This window comes from Taudactylus pleione, unplaced genomic scaffold (assembly GCF_031769625.1).
Source record: "Taudactylus pleione unplaced genomic scaffold, aTauple2 ptg001628l, whole genome shotgun sequence".
NCBI classification, from domain to species: Eukaryota; Metazoa; Chordata; class Amphibia; order Anura; family Myobatrachidae; genus Taudactylus; species Taudactylus pleione.
In genome coordinates this window covers 3,034,423-3,055,506 of record NW_028286025.1, presented here as the reverse complement: position 1 = coordinate 3,055,506, position 21,084 = coordinate 3,034,423, and the positions used below count along the sequence as shown (strand labels likewise).

The 21,084-nt window shown below is 43.1% G+C and overlaps 1 protein-coding gene across 1 annotated transcript in view; it reads right to left on the bottom strand.

Moving 5' to 3' along the window:
• The window catches only part of LOC148442074 (tumor necrosis factor alpha-induced protein 2-like), a 28,177-nt gene extending 11,359 nt beyond the window's left edge, over positions 1-16,818 (bottom strand). The window contains exons 1-7 of the mRNA XM_088464281.1: positions 16,739-16,818; positions 11,556-11,792; positions 9,314-9,941; positions 5,512-5,626; positions 4,132-4,254; positions 3,431-3,519; positions 1,369-1,467 (exon numbers count right to left, since the gene is read on the bottom strand). Coding sequence (XP_088320407.1) covers positions 1,369-1,467; positions 3,431-3,519; positions 4,132-4,254; positions 5,512-5,626; positions 9,314-9,941; positions 11,556-11,784 — 1,283 coding nt within the window. The 5' untranslated portion in view covers positions 11,785-11,792; positions 16,739-16,818. The remainder of the gene's footprint in view (positions 1-1,368; positions 1,468-3,430; positions 3,520-4,131; positions 4,255-5,511; positions 5,627-9,313; positions 9,942-11,555; positions 11,793-16,738) is intronic.
• Positions 16,819-21,084: the final 4,266 nt, after the last annotated feature.

Sequence of the window (21,084 nt, the reverse complement as noted above, 5' to 3'; positions counted from 1 at the left end):
CTTAAAAAAGTAAGTGGCCGCCCTCATTCAGAGCGATCGCTTGCAGCAAGCGATCGACTCTGAATGAGGTCCTATGTATGGGTATATATGCTAATTGGAATTTGTACTATTTTTATATATTTTTATTTGCTAATCTCCCTATTTATTTATTTTTCCTTTTTCTGTATGTGTTATATGATTGTTTTTATGTCATTATTAATTTAATCTGAATAAATATTTTAATATATTTTTGCACTAACTTTAATTAAGTGTGATTAGATTCCGGTATATCAACGCAGTGAAATGTATTTATTTTTTGCATCATGAGTGGGTGACAAGTGTATCATTGTATGCAATTACTGTAGTATCATCACAACACATTATATGTAATCTGTAATTACTGTAGCATCATCATGATATATATTGTAGGTAACCTGTACTATAGTAGCTTCACGATACATTGTATCTAAACTGTAAATATTGTAGTTACAGATGTGTCCACATACATCTTACTTCCTGGCGTGTTGAACCGCCGTTCTAGTTCCGTTATACCTTGGCGTGACTAGGTAGTGCCGAGCGTCTTTTCGTGCGACTTTTTACCTTCAAATGTGGACGCACAAGCAGCTTCTGCTGATTTAAATGATATGCGGCAGCATGCCTATAATCTGTGTGCGACCGTGGGTGTATCTGCATGCTAAACGCTACGTTACAGTGTCACAGCCGCTGACAATGTAACATAGCATTTCGCATCACTTTGCGAAGAAGACTCATTTGAAGGTAAAAAGTTGCAAGGAAAGACACTTAGCGCTACCCCGTCGCACGGCGCTACTGCGTTATATTTAACGTGACTTGTAGCACACGGAGATAAGATGTACAGTATGTCGACACGTGTACATGAAAGATATTTTGCTCTGTTTTCAGCCATTACATATATAATATGATCTTTTACAGAATACCCCAAGCAGACTTCAAGCACAATATTTAGTACAGTATGTATATTGAAAAGTGCTCGATATTTAAGCACAGACAGATAGATATGAGACAGACAGACAGACAGACAGACAGACAGACAGATAGATAGATAGATAGATAGATAGATAGATAGATAGATAGATAGATAGATAGATAGATAGATAGACAGATAGATATGAGTCATATCTATCTGTCTATCTATCTATCTATCTATCTATCTAGATAGATAGATAGATAGATAGATAGATAGATAGATAGATAGATAGATAGATAGATAGATAGATAGATAGATAGATTTATTTCAATTATCCATAATATATTACAGAAGTAATGAATGACTAATTTATGAAGCATGAATGTTACTCCCCAACACAGTCTCACACCGGATATCTCAGAGGACATGACTCCTATTTGTACCTGAAGTGTAGGCAGCAGTTGATGTTGGTGATACAGATAGCTCTGTAGAAAGCCTGAGTTTTGTTTTTCTCTAAGTACTCCCCAAACAGCCTCTTATATCTGAAAAAGATACAGAATATTGTATTGTCGAACTACAATAGCAATTACCGTGGTACCTGATTCTCAAGGTCATAGTTTATCTTATAAAATCAGTTTTTGACACTTAAGCCTCATACACACATCACGATTTGTGTATGCGGCGATATCGCACTCGACGAGTACGATCTTTGTTTTCAAGATGTGATATAAAACAATGTAAAATTCACAGCCTCTGATTCAATTACAATATAATACAATTTATTATATAATTACAATTTATTTGGAAAAAAAAAACCTGTGCCAAGATCACACTGGTTCCACCAAATCCCTCCCCCGCAGACTGACAGTTATTTAGTAAGATTGCTGAAAGCAGCGCCAAAGTCATAGCAACCAATCAGAACTTTGCTTGGTCTACCATTCAAAAGACAGCTAAAGGCTGAGATTGGGGCTTATTCTGAGTCGGATGCAATACCAAAAGTCACGTAACTGGTCGATGGTTTTCAAAAAAATTTGTCATGATCTCGAAGCATAAGGAAAGTTAAAGACTGAGCTGTGTGTGAAACCGCAACTAAAAATGAACAACAACACTAAAAAAGGGTGTTTATCTTTATTCACATTTCACCCTGGATAATTTGTTTGCATTGCATATCACTGCAATAAGATTATCTATCTGGGCAATGTACCATAAAACAAAGGTAGGGACACTCTGATGAAGTGTAAAAAGTAGAGTGATTGCTTATGGGATCGCATTACTTCCTGGCAGGGCCGGCTCCAGGGGTTGGAGCCCCCTGTGCCAGAACTTTACAGTGCGCCCCATCATCACGTGCGGCAAAGCCACGGGCGACCGAAAATGGGGGTGTGACCTAATCACCATAGGCCACGCCCCCTACGTGACGTTATTCTGCATAGCACGCCTCCAAATGACGTCAGGCTGGGGGGAGCCTCACTAGCTGGGCTTCCCCCAGCCCCTCTCCCATCACTAAATGGATGCCGCACGCATGCGTGCAGCGTCCATTCAGACTCCGGGGTCCGGCAGCGCCGCACAGCTGCGGTGGTGGGGATCCCTAACCTCCCAATTTGACCAACCGCGGGCCACTTCAGCCCGCGGGTGGAACAGCGGGACAGTACTGTACTGAAATCGGGATGTTGGGGAGGGGTCCACCCTCTATAGGTAGCGTCCCTGTTCAACCGCACTGGCCGAACACCCCTAGAGTCGGCCCTGCTTCCTGGCTTGGACCCAGCATTCGTACTGCATTCGTAGATGTAGTCTCCCCCCTCCTACATACAGGAACCATATATATAGCAGGAATCTTCAGAAAATGGCTGTTTTTAGAGGATTTAGGGCCTGATTCAGCTTTGGGAATAGAGTAAGATATAGCAAGCAACTATGAACCTAGACAAACCATGTTGCCATGCAAGGGGTGTAAATACATACATTTTATTTTACATGTGGGATAAATACTGGCTGCTTTTGAATGTAGCCCACAAATACTGCACAGCTTTATTTTTACACTGCACTTTAGATGTCAATTTGGACACCTCCCTCCCGAATCTAAATCTCTCTGCAAGTTTTAAATCTGCCCCACCTGCAGTGCAGCATGGTGTCACCAAGATGATCAGTTCCGTGCTATATTTTATATATATTATGTATTTCCAAAGCTGAACCAGGCCCTTAGCGCAAAACATTGTTAATAAATATTCCACTAAGATCGCAGAATCAGATTTTTAATGTCAAGTAATTTATCTATTAAGGTTATACAGTATTTTAGGATATTTCTTTTTCACATATGCTTTTCATTACAACACACCTGACGGCACAGTCACATTGAAATAGTTCATTTCAACTGGGTACGTTGACGGTTCCTTAAAGCCATGAGACTAGTGGCTCTATAATAGCTGAAAGCAGAAGCAGAGCCCCCGTGTTACTCCAGCTGTCACACAGTCACACACTCACCACTGATTGTATACACTCAGCATTCCTTACCTTTTCAGGAAATCCTCCAACTCCAGCACCAGAAAGGGAACAATTTTCAGCTGTATCTCTGCTGCTGTCTGTATCCCACCGTTGTAGCACTGCAAATGAAGCAATTTGACCATTATTATTATTTATTTTATACATAGGGTAAAGGATTAATCACAAATGTAACCCTGGCGCCTAATGGGAACCTGTGGTGCGTTTGGCTACCTGACTGCAAATGATCATGTTATGAAAAGTCACAGAGAAGTTAAATCCCATGATATGACCAGGGCAGATCGCCCTTCCATACATTATTAAGATCTTGGAGGCCACCGAAGAGTCCAATGACCATACATAGAGGCAAGGACGTCGGCACAATTTTATTTTGGAGGTGGCAAAATAAAATCGTTCCAACGCCCCCCTCCCTCCAACTTACCTGTTGCTGGGCGCGCAGGGACTGGAGCGGCGGACAGTCAGGGGCTGCGCTTTATAGCATTAGGCTGCACAGCCCCTGCAATGCACAGAGGAGGAGGTGTAATGTGCGGGCTTTTAACTTAAAGACCGCACATTACACCTCCTCCTCTGTGCAGCCTGTTGCTTTAAAGCACAGCCCCTCGCCATCCACAGCTTGGGGGAAGGCTTTTTTGGCTTATCACACTAATAATATTGCTTGTGTACAATATTATCACATGAGCTGACTCGTAGCGCTACAAGTAAATAGTATTTACCTGAATGATGTCGATGTGTAGCTCGGAGTGATAATAATCACCCAGTATTTCTGGTTCGTTCCCGCTCTTCCACCGCTCAACTTCCAGGTCTAAACTTTTGATCATGAACGTCCCCACAGATTCCTTCCAAAGACAATTTAAATGTATTATTAGACAGTGGCGTGTTTTCTAGAAGAGTTTGTTGCAAATTCTGATTTATATCCTTCGTCCATTTATGATATAAAAAAACAATAATGAATTTTTTCTGTTTAGCTGTAATAAATCGATTTGACTTTTTCTTTTTTATATTGAGATATTTTCCCAGTAGGAAACGGAGACTTGGCCTGTTGTGACCACAGTGGTCTAGTTTATAAGCAGAGATGTGCGCTGGTGTTTTGGTTTTGGTATTGCAAAACCACCCTCAAGTGTTTTGGTTTTGGATTTGAATCTGTTTTTTTTTTAATTGATCAAAAGTTTTTCAAAACAGCTAAAATCACGTAATTTTTGCAATCCAATTCTGATTTAAAATCCAAAAGCGCATCTCTATTTATAAGACAGGCTTTTATGTTTTCACACACAAAGGCCCGTATTCACTTAGCGGCGAAAAGTCGGATGACGTCATTTCGCCACGCGGAAACTTTTCACCGTATACAATTGCGAAGACTTTTCGCATACTTTTGGGGGGAGGTGTGCAAGTATGGGGGAGGTGTTTTTTTGAATGCAGGTGTTTGCTGAAGGTGCCTTTTTGGCGGCACTTAAAACTTCACTTTAGTTATTTTAAACCATGCTTGCACCCATTTTCAAGTACCCCAAATTTGACAGGACTACTTACTTTCACCTTAAAAAACTGCTTAATGCTATTCTTCACCACTTGTACAAAGACGCTATATAGAGGCAATAGAAAGCACTTAAGTACCCCAAATAGCACCAGGGGGGGCTAATCGGGGACTTCTATACTGATCCCCAATGTTAGTGCATCTTTTGGGGGGTGTCAGGCTGATTTCCCCATTTTTTACAGCACTTTTCGCCTGTTTGAGTATCGCCAGGACGTGTTTTCGCGTCTTTTGGAATTGAATACGGCGAATAGCGGGGGCGCGCCCGATAACTTTCCGCGGCCAAAACACAGAATGTAGGCAAAAAGTAGATTCCGCCGACGGTGGTGAAATTATTGCGGCTAATTGAAAATGGGCCAAAGTGTGGACATTTATGAATTAGAGGCACAGAGCCTGATTCAGAGTCACATGATATAGTATGCTGATATTCACGCTATTGCATGCGTCTAATGCGTAGAAGCAAAGAACCGTAGGATGGGCAATGACGGGACATTTCATACACATAAAGGATTAAATACAGTGGAACTTTCAAATGAAAAGCCTAACAATGAGGTGTAATCTTACTTACTTTTAAATAAGACAAATAATTAGCCTCAAACTGTCTTATCTTATGTGGTGCAAGAAGACGCTTTAACTTAGACTCGTCAATGTGTCCGGCTAAGGTTGGGTCCTTCAAGATGTTGCTGTAACAGAGAAGAGCAGATTATTTGGCACTGTCAATAATATCCCTTAAACTGTACATAGAGGAGTTACTGCTGGGTAAGTGATCACTCAAGCAGAATGGGTTGTAGAACAGTGATGACCAACAGGTGTGCCAGGTGCCATATGGGCCATAATAACTGGGCATAGAGATGGGCATAGAGATGGTATCTCTGTTATAAGTTGACGTCTGTTGATACTATTAGCTCTATGTATTATTGCCGTTGTACTGACGCACCGAGGGATCCTTTCTACTTTCATACTTCTTTCTTTTCCTGCATTAAGCACTCTGGGGACCTTCTGCTCTCTCTTGGCTGCTAATGTAGGAATTACTGTATAAAGGAATTATATCTATTACTGAACGTTGGTCAGAGCAGACAGAACTGGCAGTGACCCCTCTGTTGCATACTACTTACTCTACCCTTGCGCTCTCTGCTGTGTTATTGCTGAACACTGATTGTTGCCCGGCTCTTTCTTATGGATTGGTTTTCCAGGCTACAGGAAGCCATTGTGTGATCTAACTGATTTGTCTCCTAGGGGGAGTTGTACTAAGTCTTGGAGAGAGATAAAGTACCAACCAATTAGCTTCTGTCACTTTACATGCTGTGTGTGAAAATGACAGTAAGGAGCTGATTGGTTGGTTCTTTATCTTTCTATTAGATACTTAGTACATCTACCCCCTAATCACAGATCAGGGAGACATTTTTGAAGCTGAACCACCAAACATGAGATCCCCGAAGCATGCCTGCATGATCTATATCTCATCACTGTTATAGTTCATAGAATTATGCACTGTCAGAAATGTTCCATATTTAATAACAAGGAATAGATACAAGACAAAATACAAGACTCCTCCGTGTTATAGTTCTGCTTCACCATACAATGTGCTTATGTATTTCATTGCTTTACAGATTGCAGTAATAATCAAAGTGTGGTACAGTAGCAATCATTTTTACAGCTACTTACAAGCTGCTTTGGAGCAGACAATTTTTGGAAATTTGCATAGTAAAAGTAATTATGGTAGAAACTGCTTAATTCTAAGAACACCTGTCACTGATACCACATTTGCCTGTTACCTTCTCTTTGGGAGATCCCAGAGGCGAGTCCAAGTGACTTGTTCAGGGGTCGTGGCAACGCGTTTCGCATTATTAAGTTCCCATCCACTTCACTGGGGAGGTGGGCAGGATCCATGAGAGTTTTCCTATTATTCTCCTAGGAGTCAAGGAGAACTCAGAACCTTTATACTGTATGTACATATGTCATACAGTATATATGAACAAGGATCATATTACTAAACATGTCTTACATTTACTGTGTGTCTTCTATTGTAGTTTTTACATACTGTATCTGCAGACTCCTGGGAATCTATGTCTATTTATGAGCATTAATGAGAGTGAGAACACCCCATGTACTGGCAGGAGCATGCTCAGTGTGCTTCAGTGTGATGATGTCACATCCTTTGACATCATCAATGCAGTAAATCAGCTAGCTTTCAGGAGTTTGGCTGTAAAGGTGGGTTCACACCTGACAGATATATCTGTAGATGATGGTCGCACACTGATCAACCATCAAATATCTGGCAGTCCTGGGTCCTGCTGGCCGGGGGCGTGTCCGCCCCCTTTCCTGGCTGCCGCTTCCTGTGTAGGGACGGTCTGCAGACCACCCGTACACACTTGCCAATGGACAGATATGTCTGCAGACCACCCGTACACACTTGCCGATGGACAGATATGTCTGCAGACCACATGTACACACTTGCCGATGGACAGATATGTCTGCAGACCACCCGTACACACTTGCCGATGGACAGATATGTCTGCAGACCACCCGTACACACTTGCCGATGGACAGATATGTCTGCAGACCACCCGTACACACTTGCCGATGGACAGATATGTCTGCAGACCACCCGTACACACTTGCCGATGGACAGATATGTCTGCAGACCACCCGTACACACTTGCCGATGGACAGATATGTCTGCAGACCACCCGTACACACTTGCCGATGGACAGATATGTCTGCAGACCACCCGTACACACTTACCGATGGACAGATATGTCTGCAGACCACCCGTACACACTTGCCGATGGACAGATATGTCTGCAGACATATTTGTCCATTGGCTGTGCAGCACAGCCAATGCGATATGTCTGTGAACAACATCGTTCACAGATATATCGTCTGTACACACTGGGCAATTGATCGGCCAATATATCAGCCAGTGTGTACCCAGCATGAGATTGGTGTCACAGGAATTTGAGTTTACACAAAGAGCTAACTAGTATGAAGGTACACAGGGCCTGATTCAGACCCATTCGCTAGATGCGGCTGCTCGCTCCCAGCGTATGGAAATTCAGCTAAGTGAAGTCAAGGCAGGCGATCACACGGCAAGGCATAAGCGCACCCACTATGTCTTGGCGAGTGATCACTTTGTGTTTACAGACACCCACCAGCCTGTCTTTAGCCGCCCACTAGCGAACGTCATCTCCAGGAAGTATATCCAACCATATATATATCGGGAACCATCGGAACAGATCGCAGCGCTTGTGGTTGACTGTACCCTACCGCAAGCACTGTGAGCAGTTCTGTGTAAAAATCTCCCAGGTGACGTGTACTATGACGCTGCCTGATAATTGTGCACACCTCTGAAATGGCGTTGAAACACTCAGGCACGCCTGCGTCCGCACCTCCACTCCCCTGTTACTACTGTCCTGCCCCTGTTACCACCCACAAACGGCCTCTCCTGTCACTCATTCCACTGGGCTGTCTTTGCTGGGCGAGCGAGCGCTTCCCGCGTGCACGCGATGCATAGGCATGCACAAATGCATAACATTGGCTATGTACAAGTGAGCGGCTGCTTGCGAACGGGTCTGATTCAGGCCCACAGTTTTATAACATTTTTTTTTTTTTAAATGGTACATAATTCTACACCGTGATGAGGCTGCAATGTTAATTACAGAAAGAGGTGGGCAGGAGAAGAGGGTTGTGACCAGGGGCATAACTAGACCTCGGGGTGACCCATAGCAAAATTTTCACAGGCACCCCCCCTAGGTCCCCCCTCCCCCACAGCACCCTCCTCCCCCCTTCCTGCACTCGTCCCTTCCTCCTCCCCGACTTAGCTCTGCTCCGTGGTCGCATCCTCCTTCAGCAGTGAGCTGCGTAGGGCAAGCACATCTATTCTCCCGGTCAGTTCCATCTCTCCTCACTGACTGATGCTAGGAGGAGCCAAGCAGAGCCTGCTGGGACATCCCTGGATCATGGCCACGCCTCCTCCCAGTATCAGTCAGTGAGGAGAGGCGGAAGGTGACTGGGAGGGCAGATGCGCCTTCCCTGCGCAACGCATCACACTGCTGAAGGAGGACATGAACGCGGCTGGCCTGGCACTGTAGGTGTAGGGGGAGCGGCGGGCACCGTAGGTGGCCCAAGTCCCATAGTAGCCGCACCCCCTGCACCCATGGTAGTTACGCCAGTGGTTGTCACAGTGAAATCAGTGCTCATAAATCTGTTTATAATATGGGAGATGTATTCTCTGCTGCAAATGAGAAGGACGGAATTAATATTTATACTACTCGCTAAACTCCACTTTAAACAACCTTGTAATTAACAGAAGGAATACGATCTATCTTATGAAATTTAAATATGAATATAAGACATATTCGTCTACTCACTTTGGATATATGTTTTGCACCCAACACAGAAGAAAAAAAGTATCTTTATCGTCAAGTTCAAACTCTGTTATAATATCCTCCATTTGTGAGCTGATAGATCGATGATAATACTGGGCGTAGGTGTTGCAGACATCGAATTCTTCAGGGTAAAACGGTTTGAGATGTGTCACCACATGGGTTAAATCTTTTTTGAAAGTCTTCCCCAGAGTAATAAAAGTTTGTACCAACGTGGAAGAGGCCTCATTCAGTGAAACCTCCGGCAAGTTATCAATTCGTTCACTCACAGACATCTTGACCTCGTTTTCCCACCTTAGCTTCCACTGTTTTGGCCTTGAGCCATTGCCCTTTACTGAGCCGAAGTCTGAGACGTACATAGAGTCTTCTTTCTCTTGTTCCAATATGGCCCGTATGGCTTGCCGCAACAGATCCCCTTGTGTTTCGGTGATGGCGTCTTTTATCACCGTAAATACTGCAGTACTCAGCTTTTCGTAAAGCGTCTTAAGATCATCTATTTTGTCCTGCAGAAGAACGTCCTCATCTGAACTCAATATCCCATGCTCCATGGCGATCAAGTTCTGGCTGGCGTCCCAAAATTTATTTTTCTCTATCTGGTCTGTTATATCTGCAGCTAAAGAAATCAAAATAATAAAATAAACATTGTAAATCAGGCGAAACTGAATAATCATAACTATGAGATATGCGCAAATTTCATTTTAGTTGCAGAGACAGAAGTAAATCAAACGCTAGCACAAACCCCTAATGCATACTTACCTACCTTCCTGACTCGACCAGGAGCCTCCCTAAAATCAGGTACTGCTCCCGGCCCCAGGGAGCAGACAAGCCTCCCAGCAGCCAGCGACCCCTCCGGACCCACCCCCCTCCGCAGTTTACAACAGAAACCCCGGCAGCAGGGTTGGCCGATGACGTGATTCACGATGAATCGCATAATCATGACCCCTCCATCTGCTGCACAATGTCGGTAATCTCAGAAATGTGTAGCGGGGGTGGGGCCAAAATGACGTGATCACATGCCCACGCCCCGCTCCACCCACAAATGCTGTATAATATGTGTGACCACGCCCCTTATGCCGGCCACGCCCCCCTGCTATGCTGACCTGGCTGCTCCCTCCTAATGTCATACATCTATCAGGCAATTTCCCAATACAACATGTTAAATATCACCGATTAGCTGATTCTGGACATTTTTGAGTCAGGATTTGCAAATCGAGATTGTCCAACATTTTGGATTTTGACGATCAGCCAACCCAGGCATAGGCAGAATAGAAAAATGCCCCAATTGATTGGTGATGTATGGACCCCATTAGTCTCTCAGTAAAAGGGGATTTAAAACAGAAAAAAAGTGTATATTATCAGATCGCTTTAGTGGAAGTACATGGACCTGTCACATGCAGTTCCGCGTGCGCCCGCATCTAGAAAAGGTTTAGAAAAGGTTCACATCTTTGCATATCGACGGGTGATTCTGACGGATCTCAGATGGGCAACTTCCTCAATTTATCTCTCTCGAAGATTTGATACATCTTCCAAGATTTAGCCAACTCACCCAGATATAAGGGCAAACTTAATGAGCTGCAAGGTCCCGTGGGAGCCTTGTGCAATCAAAAATAAACAATGTTTCACTACCCTAACATCCAGCAGAGTTTCATTACATCGGGGCCTCGTGGCTAATAGGGTTGACCCCTAAGTAGAAATGTGTGCCGACCCCCGTGTTTTGGTTTTGGATCTGGATTCTCCTTCGTGTTTTGGTTCTGTATTTTTTTATTTTTTTTTAATATAAAAAACGTCTAAAATGACATAATTTTGACATGCTTGCGATCCAAAACCCAAGTTCGGTTTATAAATCCGAATCAGGACTCGGTTCAACTTGGCACCCAAAATGTTTCCGAACTTCGACTCGGAACCCCTAAATTTGGTTGTTGTCGGTTCTCAGAGAACCGGACCCGCACATCTCTACCTAAGTAGGCAAAATGTTCTGCCATGGAAACAAACAGTAAAGATAACAACTAGGCCTTTTGCCTTGCAGTACATGGGAAACTTGAAGTATTTGGGTTAGTAATTTGTAAATTAGTATACATTCATTTTGGAATCAGTTGTCCACAAACCAAGTTTCCAACCCGTCAATGGCTTGTGGCTCTAACAGAAACAAGGTGGATCAGATGAATAATCCGGTCATCCATCTTTATGGAGACACATTTTACTTGCACCGTACAGGTAAGCTCCGCACCTGTTATCTCTTTCTTTGACTCCGCTGTATCCGTCTCTGATGGCTGTTCCTCAGGTTTTTGGGGTTTTCTGGGGGAGATGTATTTCATGACACCCTTTTTTAGTCCTCTATAAAATCCATTTTTCTTTTTCCCTCTTTCTGCGCTGTCTCCATTTTCCCCAATGATATTGTCAGCCGTGGTATCATGCTCCACTCCGGCCATTTTAATTCTGATTTTTTTCATATACATGAACAAAACTAGAAGAAAAAAAAAAGAAAAAAAGCATAAAATAAATGAAAGTGGATTATACAACACCTGCCTTTCCCCTCGGGAACTGTACGATGAGAGAATGACTTCCTGTCTTTGGTGACAATTTCTGGTTAGGTTAGCAGTGAGCCTGTCAGCAATAGAATATATAGGATATGTCTCCTTACAATACTCTATTCATTGTTATTTATTAGGTATTGTCTGCCAAAAGCCACACGCACATTTTACTTTAATACTGTCGCCCAATTCTTTCAGTGCCAAACACTGATATATGCAAGTCATCTTGGCTTTGTTTTTTTTTACCAGTGTAGTATCTATGAAAAAGTTTGTATGTTCTCATTGTGATTGTGCAGGGTAATTAGATTGTAAGCTCCAATGCCACAGAGACGTATGTCCTTGAACAAAATAATCTGATTGTCCTGTGTGCCAAAACTATACCGATCAATAAACAGATAGTATCTGACTTTGGGCCTATGTATCAAAGCTTGATGAGAGATAAAATTGTGAGATATAAATCACCAACCAATCAGCTTCTAACTTACATTTTAAAGGCTGTGTTTGAAAAATGACAGTTAGGAGCTGATTGGTTAATACTTTTTCTCTCACAATTTTATCTCTCACCAAGCTTTGATAAATAGGCCCCTTTATTGCTTTTTCATTACTAACCAGTAATAACTTGTACTAGATTTTCAAATCACATTTAATTATGGTTATTTTCGCATTGTATAAGTGACTGTCACTATTCCCACTATTATAACTAAATGTTTACTTTAATTTATCAACTAAAACAACTCATAATAGTTTAAGGGACAGACTCTATAATTTATTAACTCTTTTAGTTATCGAGAGCAGAAAGAGAGACTCATACAGATTATATAGCCCAGACTGTTACAAGCCATAAAACTGATTTTAAAACTTTGACTTCAAAACAATTGCAGGCGACCTTCCCTAGAGACACAGAATTACATTACTGATAACATCAAGTACCTAGAGGTCACCAGGACAAAGCACAGATCATTGTTTATCTGGTTTTGTCTACATAATGAATTGATAGTATTTACTTAACTAATCATTTGTAGTTCTTATACAGAAGGATGATTGTTGTTGTGAGACAAAGCAAATAGGTTCAGCTATACCTCCATGTGCTGCTGGGAAATTCAATGTGAGCAATGAAGGGTCCAAGGGCCTGATTCAGCAAGGAACGCAAAGGAGAGAACGCACGCACTTGGCCAATGTTTCCGCACTGCGCACGCGTATGCAGTGCGCAAGCGCTAACTAGCATTTGCAGAGGCTACGCAGACCCCGAGCACAGTGATTGACAGGAAGAGCAGTTTGTGGGTGGTGACGGGGGGGGGGGTCGGACAAACGCAGGCGTGCCAGTGCGTTGGGACGGCGTTGCAGGGGGGTGCATAAGTTATCCATTGCAAAGCCATACGCAGCCTGAGGGCTCATAGCGTGCGCTGAAGTTACCAATTCCTGAGTGAGGTATGACCTGCCCTAACTGTGCGTATGTATCCGATGTTACTCGATGTTAACGATTATTTCTCTATGTTGCCTAAGTATACGGATGTGTGTAAGGGGAAGTGGGCGTCCTTATGGTAAGCTGTGATCGCAATGCGAATGCAAACATTTGCATTTCACCGCTAATATTAACAACTGTGGTGCGTGCGTTCTAGCAGAATAGCGCTCCTTGCTGAATCAGGCCGCAGGTACGCAAACACTTCATTGATACGCCCGCAAAACGCCCACGAGACGGACCATCTGTGTGTGACTGAATAGCGACCTCCCAATGACCGCCCAGCACATTTCCAATGTGCGTCTCTGTGCGCGCGCCTGAAATCGCAACTGCGACTCTGTACCAACACAATCTAGACGCATGCGCAGTAGAAAAACAAATCACTCAACATCGGAATTGCGGCTGAGGATCAGGCCCCGGACAACCTAAAAACCCAATTTATGCCACCTACCGAAAATATCATCTCTCATGGTCCCATTCCTGCTTTGTGAATCTGTTGTTATAAGTCAAATACAGTAATTACTAAGTATTTTTAATTATAGTGTACTCAAGATGCAAAAATATGCGTGATGGCAGGCGTACACGCTGACTGCATCGTGGGAGCTATGCTTTGCCCATAGCTGACAGTAATTATGAAACATACTTGGAAAACCAGTTATTCCCGTAAGCAATATAATTAATCCAAACAGGGCTGGTCCAAAAATCCAAGAGCTCAAAATGCATCAGCCTTTTAATGAATAGCTGCAAGCACACTGCTTTACAAAGATGAATGATTTAAAATGTTAAATTCCTATTGTTTAGCTGAAGGATCTCATTTTCCCAGCCGGATGGCTAATATTCCAAGATGCTGCATGTTAAATGGCAGGGACTGTTAATCCTCTGATTACATGTAACACGCCTCAATGCAGCATTTTCCATTTGTTTTTTTCTGCAATACCTTTCAATATTGTGCATGTGTTGTAGAGAAACTGGCACTCAGCAGTACCACGTAGCTTCTGCTGCAAAATATAGATGGACCTGACGGATGGTACTTATGGGACTTTTAAATCAGCAAGTCAGTAGAGCAGTCCTCTGAGTTAATACAACTAACAGCACTTCTAACAGTTGCTTTACTGATGGGCATATTGCTAATCTCACTGTTATGAGTACAGTGCTGTATATGTTGTGAGCAAAACATTCTATAAAAAGACTACTTTGTTTTGATTATTTACTCCCTTCAAGAAGTTAAAATGCTCCTAAGAAAAAAGCAGTTAACGTTACACTTCATCCAAGCCAGCATGGTGGAGAGTTGAGCTCTCTGAGATATATGGCAGCAAGCATTGAGCAACATGTAAAGGAATTCATAACTAAGTCGAAATGTTCGCTCCACTGACTGCTAAACAGTACAGCTGATCCAAAGGAAAATCATGGGAATTGTTTTATGCCTTAAATTCCCTTTAACACATTAAAACTTTTCACTGTATTTCCCAATCTTACAAAATTCTAATCCCCTGTGATTACATTTTGGAAAGCGTTTGTCTTGCTGAAGCCTGTTTTGCAACTGGGAAACTTTAGGGAAAAGCAAGACAGACAAAGGGGAATATTTATTAGAGTGAGACTTTTTAGAAGTGGAGAAGTTTCCCATAGCAACCAATCACATTGTAGCTATTATCTCCTAGACGGTGCTAGTTAAATGTTAAGTAGAATCTGATCGGTTGCTATGGGCAACGTCTCCACTTCTAAAAGCGCTCACTTTAGTAAATATGCCCCAAAGAATGAATTTCATGACGAGTAACAGAGACAAAGCAAATATTTAATTTTATAGAATTTTCAAAGCATTGATTGCAAAATATTTCTTGCAACAAGTAGCAGAAAACATTTAACATGCCTGGAACCCATATAAATAGGATGGTTGAGCCTGCATTGTTCTAGACAGGGTCAAAAGTTTAGTATAGTTTCAGACTGAGGTTTTATAGTTTATGGGCTGTAGTCAGTAAGGGGGGGGGGGCATGTTTTTAGATGTTTAATAGCTAGTGGAACATGTTTGTGGGCTTTGCCTCTTTAGATACCCTTCCTGGTGTTGATTAGGGGAAATGACAGCTACAGTGACCTTTTTGCCTTAGATCTTGAGGTGTGCTCCTCGCTAATAGATGGGCTTGGTGTATTCTACCCTACTGGGGTCAGTGGTACCACCAGTCCAGGTGGGCCTTTGGCTTAGTGTGTTGAGTTGTGCAGAAGGTTCTTTCATCACCACCTTTATTAACATGGATTTACTAGCATTAATTAAATAAATAAAGCCGATTTCCCCTGCCAATATATGCCTCTGTATTTTGTACATAGATACAGTAAGTTTATCTTTGTCAGTGTCTGGGAAGTGTAGGCTGACATCAGGTGATGAGGAGTGTGTATGTCATGTGCAAAATAGACGCAGTGTCCCACAGTTGCCCCAGCACTTTATGATACTTGCACAGAAAAAGCTTAAAACGACGCAGTTACGTAAAATAACATACACAACTATGAAGACATTAAGGGCTGATGTAGATGTGCCTGTAAGTAGTTTTTGCAGGCGGATCTCGCAGTTTTAACACTGCAGCCACGTGTATCCATCAACAGGTGACTCAGAGTTGTACGCATAACAATCGCATATCCACTTGCGGTTGCATGTGCGCAACTGGTGGCAACAGTCTAGGGAGGGTAGGCAGAGCTGGGGTTACGTGAATTGTTCGTACGCAGAGATTTGTCAGACGCATCAGGAACGAAGTTTCTGTAAATTTGTGCTGCTGATAGTAAGTACGTCTTATGGAGAGAGAGTACAACTCTGCTTATTTCCACATTTAATTCCGTTCGTGCAAAGCAAGCGCAATTGCGCCTGACTACCGTACAGCTCTAAATCACAGTACTGATATGATGCATTACAAATCTGTAAAAAAAATCTCACTACTGTACTAATCATTTTAGATACAATTATATAAAGATACACTCATTATTATCAGACTAGTGTGTTATATACTCGGCGCAGTGCTGTTATTCCCTTTAAGTGTAATCAAACAATTTTCATGGCAAAAGTTAATTAAAAGGCTACGACTGTGTATGTATCATGTGCTGATGTGTGTCCAGAAAGCAACATATATTTTTGCAACAATTATTCTGTGTCTAATAATTAGAAGTTATACAAATCTAATCAGTTTATAGATCTATCTATCTATCTATCTATCTATCTTAGATAGATAGATAGATAGATAGATAGATAGATAGATAGATAGATAGATAGATAGATAGATAGATAGATAGATAGATATGCACACACATATATATGCATATAATACTTTTATTATCATTTACTTATATTGTGCATTACAATTGGGAAGTCTATATTAGACTTGAATGGATGAAAGCAGTGAATATAAAACATGTGGATGAGCTGGAATGTGATGCTCTTACCTTTGAAGGTCGGGGTCTTTGTGTGCAGACTTATTATAGGAAGACCGGTGACTGTGATAGTCCCTTGTCAGTGCTGAGCATGCATGCTGCATCAGTCAGTGTGCAGACCTTATTATAGCACTGCAGTAGCTCCACCCTTTCCATTACATCTCCGCACAGACCCTGCTTCCATCTGCTCTGGGTCATTTCATCATCACAAATAGAAAAACTTCCCCCTCCTGGAAAACCCCGAAATCATCTCCCCAGAGCGCTCATGGCCCATTTATTAGTGAAAGATGTAGATTGAGCGTTTGCTGCTTCTAATGATCTATATAGAACCTACATTCAGAAATAAAAGTGAAAGTAAAATACTGCCGGTGGGTACATTGTGTCTGTGGTTAGGCGCTTCCAGCTATCCTTTATTTCATCTGAGTCAGTCAGTAAAATATTTATCATCCCCAGGGAGGGCAGGATTGTGCCCCATGTGCAGAGATCTGTCCCACCCTTAGTGACAGCACGTACACTCTGAGATAGAGCCGGCACACCCCCGTGTATTTTTTCTGTTCAGAGATTAACGCAATGGCGATTACGTACGCAGATGGCGCAATTGTTTGCCATCGGGTGTGCGTATAAGCCGCACAACGTGGGCATCGATCGCATTGGGTTGCACAGAGGAATCCATTGCAAAGTGAGTGATTGGTTGACTATGTTTGGGGGTGGTAACAGGGGGGTGGTCAGAAAAATGCAGGCGTGTCTGTACGTTAGAACGCCGTTGTATGGGCGTGCATAAATTAGCCACTGCGATTGCATATAAGCAGCAGGAGAGCCCTCTGTGTGTCAGGAGAGATGCTGTCTGCGGTAAGGGCAAGATGGCCTCTCGATGTGCGTCGATATTACCGATATTTACACAGGTAAGCATCGTCGCACGCAGGTAAGAAGGCAGCAGTAGGCGCCTTTATGTCCGGGTGATCGATAGATAGATAGATAGATAGATAGATAGATAGATAGATAGATAGATAGATAGATAGATAGATAGATAGATAGATTATGCACACACATATATATGTATATAATACTTATATTATCATTTACTTATATTGTGCATTACAATTGGGAAGTCTATATTATTGGGAATTCCCAACTATAGAGTGCCCAGAGTCTACTGCACATGTGCAGATCACCGGGGAAATAAGTGCTGCTGTCATTTTCCCGGCAAATTCCTCATAGCGCATGAACAAAACACTGGCCATTTTCCGGCATTTTGAGCAGCGCTGAGAGACATCGGAGAGGTAAGTTTTAGTTAATATGGATGCAGGGTGTGCGGTGCGGGCCTCCCCCTGGACCCGGGGGCCCGTGTGCACCGCACACCCTGCACCCATTATAGATACGCCCCTCCCATAGTGGTCTATTTATCAAGCCCTTTATAGCCTAATTTCTGGCAAAACCACCTGAAAAAGGCTCATGAAGCCCATCAAAAACCTCTGCAATCTGGCTGGACCATTTGCAATATGCACTTATCCTCATATAATCCCAATTTCCCCATAGAGTGTAATCCTGAGAGCAGGGCCCTCTTACCTCTCTGTTATTACCCAGTCTTATTTTATAACTCTTTTGTTCCCAATTGTAAAGTGCAATGTAATATTCTTGCGCTTTATAAATAACTTTTAATAAATAAATATAATAATGAGGCATTTACAGCATTGTTCTAATTATGACAGGCTTAGCGCACCAGCTGTGTGGCAATATTAACGCCATACAGTATATGTATATAAAATAGAAAGACAATTGTTGCCGGAACTAGCACTGCAACTCTGAATTCATCAGATAAAAACATGGGGGTCTTGTTCGGGTCTAGATCAAAACATCTAAGCTGACAGCCCAGCCTCAAGGGATCCCCAATCTCTGCAAGTCCCTATATATATATATATTAGGGATGTTCAGGCTCGGATAGGTTCGAGTTTGCACGTTGAGTTCGGATTTTTCCCTCCAAAAAAACGGAACTCAGAAAGAGGCAAAACGTCATCTTACATGGACGAACATCATCATTCCTGGACAAAAGTCCAGGAATGATGATGTTTGTCCATGTAAGATGACGTTTTGCCTCTTTCTGAGTTCCGTTTTTATGGAGGGAAAAATCCGAACTCAACGTGCAAACTCGAACCTATCCGAGCCTGCACATCCCTAATATATATATATATATATATATATATATATATATATATATATATGTGTATATATATATATATATATATATATATGTGTATATATTAGGGGTGTGCACCGGCCACTTTTCGTGTTTTGTGTTTTGGTTTTGGATCTGGATCTTTCTTCGTGTTTTGGATCTGGATTGGTTTTGCCAAAACCACCCTTCCGTGTTTTGGGTTCTGGGTTTTGTGTTTTGGATCTGTATTTTTTTTTAAAAAAGCATAAAAACAGCTAAAATCACAGAATTTGTAGGTTTTTCTGCTCCTATGCTATTATTAACCTCAATAACCTTAATTTCCACTCATTTCCAGTCTATTCTGAACACCTCACACCTCACAATAGTGTTTTTATGTCCAAAACGTTGCACCGAGGTAGCTGGATGACTATGCTAAGCGACACGAGTGGGCGGCACAAACACGTGACCCATCTAGGCGTGAAACTGCAGTGGCAGACAGGATGGCAGTTTGAAAAACTAGGCCCCAAACTGTACATAATGCAAAGAAAAAAAAGAGGTGCAAGATGGAATTGTCCTTGGGCCCTCCCACCCACCCTTATGTTGTATAAACAGGACATGCACACTTTAACAAACCAATCATTTCAGCGCCAGGGTCTGCCACACAACTGTGGCTGAAATGATTGGTTCGTTTGGGCCCCCACAAAACAAGCTGGCAATTAATGTGTCCCTGCACAAACTGGCTCTATGGAGGCAAGATGTCATCCTCATCCTCCTCATCCACCGATTCCTCACCCTCTTCAGTGTGTACATCCTCATCCTCACAAAGTATTAACTCGTCCCCACTTGAATCCACCACCACAGGTCCCTCTGTACCTTCTGGAGGCTGGTCTCCCTGGAAGAGCTGATAATTCATTTTGATGAACATCATCTTCTCCACATTCTGTGGAAGCAACCTCCTACGCCTTTCGCTGACAAGGTTCCCGGCTGCACTAAACACTCTTTCGGAGTACACACTGGAGGGGGGGCAACTCAGGTAAAATAGAGCCAGTTTGTACAGGGGCCTCCAAATTGCCTCTTTTTCCTGCCAGTACAGGTATGGACTGTCTGCCATGCCTACTTGGATGCTGTCACCGATGTAATCCTCCACCATTCTGTCAATGGTGACAGTATCATATGCAGTGACAGTAGACATGTCAGAAATTGTTGCCAGGTCCTTCAGTCCGGACCAGATGTCCAAACTTGGTCCTGCCTGCCCTGCATCACCGCCAGCGGGTTGCTTAGGATACCTAAGTTTTTTCCTGGCAGCCCCAGTTGCAGGAGAAAATGAAGAAGGAGCCGTTGACGTGTCACGTTCCGCTTCAGCTGACAGTGTGTTCACCAGCAGGTCTTTGCACCTCTGCAGGCTTGTGTCGGCCGGAAAGAGAGACACCACATAGGCTTTAAACCTAGGATCGAGCACGGTGGCCAAAACGTAGTGGTCTGATTTCAACAGATTGACCACCCTGGAATCCTGGCAAAGCGAATGAAGGGCTTCATCCACAAGTCCCACATGCCGAGCGGAATCGCTCCGTCTTAGCTCCTCCTTCACTTTCTCCAGCTGCTTCTGCAAAAGCCTGATGAGGGGAATGACCTGACTCAAGCTGGCAGTGTCTGAACTGACTTCACGTGTGGCAAGTTCGAAGGGCTGGAGAACCTTGCACAACACGGAAATCATTCTCCACTGCGCTTGAGTCAGGTGCATACCCCCTCCTTTGCCTATGTCATAGGTGGATGTATAGGCTTGTATGGCCTTTTGCTGCTCCTCCATCCTCTGAAGCATATAGAGGGTTGAGTTCCACCGCGTCACAACCTCTTGCTTCAGGTGATGGCGGGGCAGGTTCAAGAGTGTTTGCTGGCGCTCCAGTCTTCGGCACGCAGTCGCTGAATGGCGAAAGTGGCCAGAAATTTTTCGGGCCACCCAAAGCGTCTCCTGCACGCCCCTGTCGCTTTTCAGAAAATTCTGCACCACCAAGTTTATTGTGTGAGCAAAACATGGGACGTGCTGGAATTTGCCCAGATGTAATGCCCGCACAATATTGGTGGCGTTGTCAGATATCACAAATCCCCAGGAGAGTCTAAGTGGGGTAAGCCACTGGGCGATGATTTCCCTCAGTTTCTCTAAGAGGTTGTCGGCGGTGTGCCTCTTACTGAAACCGGTGATACACAG